Genomic DNA, 8,325 nt, shown 5'->3' with positions numbered 1-8,325 from the left:
TATATATATATAAAAGCACCAGAATGATGTGTAAAGGGAGGAGGGTTGGATATCTAAAGGGGTTGGATAGGGTTGGATTCCTGGTCTGAAAACGTATCGTAATCAATTGTTGCAATTTCTGAATTGTTCATTTATGTGAAGGACAGCAGGCCAGTTTCAATTAAAGCAGAATATTTTTTTACATAAAATCATTCGGCCTCCAATTGTACTGTTTATTTATATGTTTCTTATATAGTATATAGACTCCTCTAGTAGCCCAGATTAAATTTTAGAGCATCCAATCTAATTGGACCACTTCAGATATACCTACCAAGATATAGATTTCCTAAAGTCAATACTAAAAGAAAAAAAAAATTAATTTTGTGGGATTGGATCGGATATTGCAAGATTGATTACAAACTAACTAATTTATGTGGTTGCTAAGTTAAAGTAATTAATTATATGTAACTAATTCAAATATTGTTGAAAACACCAAGTAAATATATTTTTAAAAAATTGACAATATTTTTCAAAAGAAAATTTTATTCGAAACTCAGGATTTTAACCATCTGAGAGGCAGCTCTTTGACCAGATGAGACCACCGATTGAAATAATAAATATTTTAAAAAAATTAAAAGGAAGTAAACCCCTCTTTACTATTTGAATTAGATTGAACTAAATTAATTATATAAATGTATTGATAATTAATCATTGATACTTTATATGTAACCACATTTAACTACTTTTTTTTTTATTAAGAAAATACTCAATACTTATGAATAAAGTTATTCCCAACACTGGTTTCGCTTGCACAAATCCTAATTTTAAGAACATTGTTTTTGTGAACATTGCTTTTCATGAATATTTGATGTTAACAATCAAGGAAATAATCATAGTACCATTAGTGTGGCCAGGAGTAGATTTGACTGTGAGCCGAAAATCACCAAACTGAATTACATCATTATGGGCAACATGTACATCTGCTGCAGCTCCACTGCTCTTAGAAATTAGTGATTTACAGCCTGGAAGCGTTTTCTTCAAAAGACCAGTCCCAGTAATATGGTCAGCATGCATATGTGTGTTCACTGTACAGTTAATTTAATAACTTTTAAATCCATCATTAATAATTAATAACATATAATTAAGTGAAGATTAAATTACTGGCATATTTCAACTTCAAATCAAGTTCATTAATAAGCTTTGTGTCTCTTTCCACCTGTTCCAGTACAGGATCAATGATAACACATTCTTTAATTGAAAGATCACCAAGAAGGTAGGTATAAGTACAGCTATCATGGTCAAACAACTGTAAATTAAAAAAAATATTCGTAAAAAACTAAATAATAATGCAGAAAAAAAGAGATAAACTATGAACTGTATACCTGTCGAAAAAGAAATTTGGTATTGAATTGCATCTGAGGACCATTTACCATAGAACGAGAGAAAGAAACTGGTAATTGTTTGCATAATTTATTAACAACATTTAGAAGATAAGACATTGTAGTGAAGAATGATATTGTGAATTATTTCGCCACAAACGCTCAAGAACCTTGAAATGTCATTTAGTGGTTTCAGCACTCAAGATACACCACTTGCTAAGCTGACTTATAAACTTGCAATATTGCCGATAAATAATCGGCTTCAGTTGGAGGTCACATTACCTTCCCTCCGATAATCTCAACTCTTAAATCCACTTATTAAACACGTACTCCTTAAGCGGGTACTTATCATAGATCCCATTTTGAATAAAATCCGTGTCGTATCTACAGCTGTTGTAGTTAACCCTAGTAATACCTTCCAGCTTCAGTCATGTGTGTTTATATGTTTTTGTATTCAAAGTTTGACACATCTATCTGTTGTAAATAACATTAAGTGGTTACAATGGAGCCGAATACTACTTCTGATATTAAAATAGAAGACAATGCAGTTGCAGATAAAGAAAAAGTAAGTTTAAATATGAAATAATTTTGGTATTTTATCCTATTGAGAAGCTATAACATTTTTCGGAATTTCTTTTTTTAGGTGGAACTATTTCAATATCTTGAAGATTTCAGTAAAAGATTGCAGCAAAAACTTGAACTATGTAATAAAAATCAACAAGCTTGTAAGAAAAGACCTGATACTACTGCACTTTCTAAACTTGATTCAAGTTTAAAAAAAAACACTGCTTTTGTCAAAAGACTGGTAGGTACATAGTTAAATAATTTTCATAAGCATTATTTGCTAGGTTATTGTTACATTTTGTTTAAGTTCTCTTAAAAACAATTTACTTCATGTGTTGAAGAATGTTTATAAATGAATGGAACTTTATTAAAGGTCTAAAGTGTTTTGTCAAGATCTGTGTTTGAATTTTTGAAAATAAATTTTCTAGGCTTATTTTGTGACTTTTCGTTTTCTAAATGGAAATATCCTGGGTTGATTTTATGTCAACTATTAAAAAAAAAATGATATTCACATAAATACTGGCTGTGGCCAGGATCTAGGTTATATTTGTTGTAGCTACCTGTTTCAAACATGATATCTACATGACTAAGTGCATCTAATTATTTAATGACATCCTAAATTTATATAGAAAAACATAAGAACCATTCACTAAAAAAAACTGACAATAGATATTGATGACATGAGAAATCTGTTGTATCTTAATATGATTACAGCCTTAGAGTTCATATACTGCATTAGAAGATCCATCAGAAAAAATTGCCAGGAATATTTTTGAAATAATCATGCTTCTGAAGTAGAATATACTATAAACTTACTGCTCTGTTTCTATGGTTCACAATGTGACGCAGAATAGCCTTTCTCATTTAATGGTCTACCTAAAACAAAAGAATTTTTTTGTATCATTCTGACAATTCTTAAAATTATTGTGTTCAAACAAACAACCTCTCTAGCTTTATATAATTGTATAGGTTCTTCATACTATTAAAAATCTTCAATTCGCAATTGTATTTTAATAAAAATATAAATTACTTTTGTAACAGAACACAGGCCTCTATCCATCACGAGGCGTTGTAAACACATATATTTAATAATCTTTTGTGGATTATGATCTGCACTGTGATTGTTTCTGCTGGATTACGGCTGTCTCAAAGGGATTCCATTTGCTCAAAAAAGTGAAAACCCAATGAATCCTTTTCATTTGAGTTAGGCATAAATACAAATTATTTTATGGTACTAGATTATAACTGACATCATTGGTCGACCACTTTCTCATTTCGTATTAGTGACCATTCACCTAGCTACCATGAAGTAGTAACAATTGTGAACCAATGCATTTTCTTTTTTACCATGTAGTTGAAGTACTTTAATTGTGTCAAATTTTCAAAGATTCTATGGATTTCAAAGCCTTATTTAGTCCAAAAAATGAATTTTAAGTCAGTGAAATTGAAAAATTTATTGGTCTGCTTTTGTTAATGTATGTGCCATGATTATCTCTTGAACAGGTGGACCGATTTTGTTATTTTTTTTTTAGAGTTTTGACTTCCAAAGCCTATATTTAAAATCAGACACCCTGTGCTATCCAATTGCATAATTGGCTATCCAATTGCTGGAAACCTTGTTTTCGTGATGTAATTGATAGATAATGAAAAGATCACTGACAGAGGTTTTAATATAAAAGAATTCTGACAGGTTCTGCAATGGGGCAGTGTACCAGGGTCATGCTTGTCACTGCTGTCAATAAGTGCCACCTCCTTCCACCTGCAGATGAACTCCCTGGAGAATAGATAATTCTCCTCCTCCATCAGATGTTCCAACACCATTTCCCCATCAAAGTATCTTGTGGCATCTAATTTTGGTGCTCTATATTTTTTTGTCAATGATTTTATTTTTTCGAGATATCATGGGGACTCGCTCCTTCTCCGCCCCCAAAAAAGAAGATATTTGTGTTATTTTATTTTTAATAAAACCTATTTCTAAATATCCCTCGTAGCAAGTGGTGAATTCTTCATATTATTTTATTTTATTTTTTTTTCAGAAATAATTAGAACTTTTACAAAAGTTTTCTTTAGTAAAAAGTTGAGCTATTATGCTGCTATATTTCTCTTCTAAGTTGTTTTATAAAATATCTTTGTTAAAGAACTTCTATGGTGTAATACTGATCTTAGATTCTCCAAAAGTTCATATTATAGGGTCATGTCTAGTTAGCAGAAATTAAATTAAATTCTCATGAGTCATAGTAAAGCTAATTTGTTCTGTATATTAACTTTTATTTTCACTCAACTCACCTTTTTAGATGAGCCATTATTATGAAGCAAACTGCATTGTCTTTATTTCAGTTTTTATATAAAAATGTTACTTAAAATAACATGTTTTTATAGAGGAACTTTACGGCTGGTCAGTTAGATACCTTTTTAAGGGATCTCAGTGGTCTTAATCTATCAAAATATCTGAGTGAGGTTGCAACAGCCCTTGTAGAAGTGAAATTGAAAATAACAGATGTTCCCGCCGCTGTGCAGTTATGTTGTCATATTCATTGGACTTATGCTGATTTTGCATCAATATTTTTAGAACATTGGATAAAAACCTTACACTTAAAAAAAAATGAACCGGTAAGTTTTAAAAGTTAAAATTATATAGCTTTAATTATTATTTTTTTTAATGATATAATTGTTTCCGCCTTTTCTAGATTGAAAATGTGAGCAAGTTAAGAGTTGATCTTAGGTTTTATGGAGACCTGGTATCATCTGGAATGCTTTCTAACAAGGAAGCACTACCATTGCTTGGAACAGTTTTAACAATTCTCACAAACAGGGACAAAGAAAACCACCATAATGTTAACATTATTATTAGTTTTTGTAAACACTGTGGTGAAGACTTTGCAGGTAAATATAACAATTGAAAATTAATTTCTAGTTGAGTTATCATAGAAAACATGCACTACTACTTTTGAATTTATGTTAAATACTTAAAGGGCACCATCACCTCCTATCTGCACGAGTCATGGATTTTTCTCTAAATTACATATTAGTTGCTATTTGTATCTCTAGTTATCCAATGTTCAAGTAACAAATTACCTGTTTTTTCCTCAAAAAAACTTCTTTTTGTTTTTTGAACTTACATAAAAAAAAGCATTAAAATGATTGTAATATATTTAAATTAAACTTTTCCCTTGGCTGCCAATGTTGACTTTTAAGCTCTGGTTCATTGTACCATAAATTTTGCTGATCATTATGGAATAGCATAAGTCTTGGTCTGTGAGTCAATTCGTCCAGATGTAATGTTTACTCATGAGTTAATTGTAACACTGTGAATAGAAAACTAAATTCAGAATTTCATTTCAGGTCTTGTTCCCAAACATGTTAGGAAATTATGTGAAAAATTTGGGGTTGAATTGCCACGGAGTACCCTTCTTTCCAGTGAAAAACAAAGTAATGTTCGTTCTTTGTTTAAAGAGTATTATGGTTCATTATGCCAACATCTTTTAAAGGTTTGTTTTTTTTTTCTATAAGATATAGTTATACTTTAATAATAGGTACATAGTAAATCTTGATAATATATTTGTTGGTTTTTTTGTATGAAGTACATTCTGAATTATTACAAATGATCTGTTTTAATTGTAATTATTTTATAGGACCATGCGAAAGTTCAAGCTTTTGAAAGACAAAATGAGCAAATGCTCCGACTTAAAGGAGAGGTTCGCCAGGAAAGGATTAGCCAGTTAGAATTGATGCAATCAGAACTGCAGACATTGTTAACCAGTGCTGAAACATTAGCTGAGCTTCTAGATCAGCCACTTCCACCTCTACCAAATTTAAGTATGTCTAAGGTCTTTTTACGTAATCAGTGATACAATAGATTTAGTTTTACCTCTACGATTTTCTGTGTTTCTTGAATTAAAAAGTGATTTAAACTTTCTAATATAAGAGAATAGATAATTCAATACATATTAATATGAAATGGACTAGGTAATGGAAAGTTGTCATAATTGCATCAATAAAGGAATAAAGAAGTATTATATAATAAGAAGTAAATATTACATACTTGGACTGAAATAACTTAATAATTAATTAAATAACTTTAACCTGAATTTAAATGATGATTATTAGATTTTTTTTTAGATCAGAGTTAAATGGATGACTAAAGGAAGTTCAGGAAGCATGGAGATAACAGACTGATTTTATGTTTTTAAACTATATTATTACCACTACACTTTCCAAATTTAGCCATTTTTTCAATATTGCTCAATTTTAATATATTTTTTTAAAGATTGCTCTCCTCATTATTAATAAATGTTTCAAAGGTAAAATTAAACCAGACCTAATTCTGGGCTCTAGAGGGCGGGAAGGATTCCATTCTAATAATTTTCGTATTATGATCTCTTTCACATTGATTTCTTTAATTTTAACCTCTTTTTCAGTGTTGCATTATTTATCATTTTTTTTTTACTGCTCTACAAGTTTTAGTAAATGTTTTAAAGTTAAAATAAGCCTTGGCCTAATTCTGGAATTTCTTGGGCAGGGTGGCCCAGGAAGAATTCCTTTTTAGTTTTTTTGGTCCATGGAAAACTTCCTGACCACCCAAATCCACTCGTTTCTAACCTGGCTTCTCCTTCATTACCTAATAATAATCCTCCTAGGCGTCTGAAAAGAAGAAGGCCTCGGGATATTCTCCTCTAGAAATGTTATTGGAGTTCTATCAATGGTTAGATTCTCCACATCATTATATCATGTCACTATCTCACCTACAGCAAATTTACTTGTTGTATATATGTTATACAGTTGTAAATAACAATAAATAAATGATTAAAAAAAAAAAAAAGTATTTTTGGTGTTATGATCTCCATGAGTAATGGTGAGATTGACAATTATGCGATTCTCACCAATTTCCAATTTTAGGCACTTTTTCAATGCTGCTGAATTTAACTAATTTTTTTTCCAAAGACTGTTCTTCTCATATTTTTTTTCTATTATTATCACAGCAAAAGAAACCAAACTAAAAATGTTTATATGACAGTGAAGTTAATAGATATTATATAAATTTAAAATATTCTTCCAAGACAAAATGTTCTTTTTTTCCTAAAATCTTTCATAGCCTTCATCCACTCATGTATTCAGTTATCTTTTATTTTTTTTCTTATAAGGATGCTGAAAGAAACCACTTACGTATTAATTATGACTTTTTTTTTAATAACTGTTTGTTAAATAATATTTTGGTTTGCCATATTACAATTCTTTTATGATATCAATGTTACTTATTCTATTACTTTTGTGAGATATTATTTGTTTAATTTATTGTTAAGATTATTATTTGAAAATATTTTATATATTTTTTAGGTTTGTCCAACGACAGGAGTCCTGTAGACACTGAAGAAGGATTGATGTTAGATGAAGGAATTTGGGAAGATGAAGATGCTAGATGCTTTTATCAAGTTTTCCCTAATCTCCAAGAGTATCTGCCTACATTAAAGTCTGCTGCGGAACAACCACCAGCTGAACCACCTGTAAGTTTATTTATTTATTATGTCCTAATTTTTATTAAAAAAAAGTTGATTCATTATCATGAATGTTCAAAATATAATAGTAAAGTAGGAACATCAAAAAGAATTGGTAAAACAAAAATTTATTACAATTACAAAAAATATTATATAATCTTGATAATAACGAAAATTGATCAAACTCAATATACTGGATCATTTCATTTGAAATGTCCATTTTCACAGGAAAGGTTGTTTAGTAAAACAACTTTATGAAATCAAAACATTTTTATTCAAAATATTTTCCCTTATTTCCCCTACGTCTATCAACTTTTCAATCCCAGAACTGAAAAATTCAGAGTTTTCTGATGAAATGAAGTCAGGAAATGTGTTTTTGATCTGAGAATCATTTTCAAAAATTTTACCTTAACGTAAGTTGTCCAAATTTCTGAACAGATGGAAATCTGTTGGAGGTAAGTCTGGCGAATAAGGTGGGTTTGGAAGGACTTAGTAACACAGCTCGTTTAGTTTTTCCAGTGTCTGTCGTGAAACATGAGGTCTGGTATCATCGTGTATGAGTATTTGACTAACCAAAGCAGATCATTTTTTGATGCATTATATCAGTATCACTGTATGATGTGGATGTGATGGTTTACCTCTGGGTAAAAAGGAGAAATGAATTATTCCTGTCATTGAACAACACACAGGAACTAATACTTTTTTTGTTATATAGGGAGATGGTCAGGGTTGCGGTCAAAGGAGAAATAAAAATAGTTTACAACTATTTATTTTCCAACGTTTCGCCTCACTTTGCAGGGTTTCTTGAGGGCTAAAAAGATACAAAATGAAACTATGTTAAGATAAAATGATAGAAATAAAAATACAAAGATATAATGAAAAGAATAAAAAAAAGTAACAAAGGCAAGAGC

The 8,325-nt window shown here is 30.1% G+C and overlaps 2 protein-coding genes across 3 annotated transcripts in view; one reads left to right on the top strand and one right to left on the bottom strand.

Annotated features, from left to right (window-relative positions):
- Positions 1-1,497, bottom strand: part of LOC106688663 (persulfide dioxygenase ETHE1, mitochondrial) — a 4,582-nt gene extending 3,085 nt beyond the window's left edge. Inside the window, exons 1-3 of the mRNA XM_014433238.3 lie at positions 1,362-1,497; positions 1,141-1,285; positions 879-1,064 (exon numbers count right to left, since the gene is read on the bottom strand). Of these exons, the coding sequence (XP_014288724.1) occupies positions 879-1,064; positions 1,141-1,285; positions 1,362-1,478 (448 nt within the window). The 5' untranslated portion in view covers positions 1,479-1,497. The remainder of the gene's footprint in view (positions 1-878; positions 1,065-1,140; positions 1,286-1,361) is intronic.
- Positions 1,498-1,785: 288 nt separating this feature from the next.
- The window catches only part of Upf2 (UPF2 regulator of nonsense mediated mRNA decay), a 30,932-nt gene continuing 24,392 nt past the window's right edge, over positions 1,786-8,325 (top strand). For both annotated transcript variants that reach the window (XM_014433233.2, XM_014433232.2), the window contains exons 1-7: positions 1,786-1,923; positions 2,002-2,163; positions 4,302-4,532; positions 4,610-4,805; positions 5,265-5,410; positions 5,555-5,738; positions 7,257-7,423. In XM_014433233.2, coding sequence (XP_014288719.1) covers positions 1,861-1,923; positions 2,002-2,163; positions 4,302-4,532; positions 4,610-4,805; positions 5,265-5,410; positions 5,555-5,738; positions 7,257-7,423 — 1,149 coding nt within the window. In that variant the 5' untranslated portion in view covers positions 1,786-1,860. The remainder of the gene's footprint in view (positions 1,924-2,001; positions 2,164-4,301; positions 4,533-4,609; positions 4,806-5,264; positions 5,411-5,554; positions 5,739-7,256; positions 7,424-8,325) is intronic.

This window comes from Halyomorpha halys, unplaced genomic scaffold, assembly GCF_000696795.3.
Source record: "Halyomorpha halys isolate HHAL.00 unplaced genomic scaffold, Hhal_1.1 Scaffold1174.1, whole genome shotgun sequence".
Lineage (NCBI taxonomy): Eukaryota > Metazoa > Arthropoda > Insecta > Hemiptera > Pentatomidae > Halyomorpha > Halyomorpha halys.
This window is presented reverse-complemented; position numbering and strand designations above follow the sequence as displayed.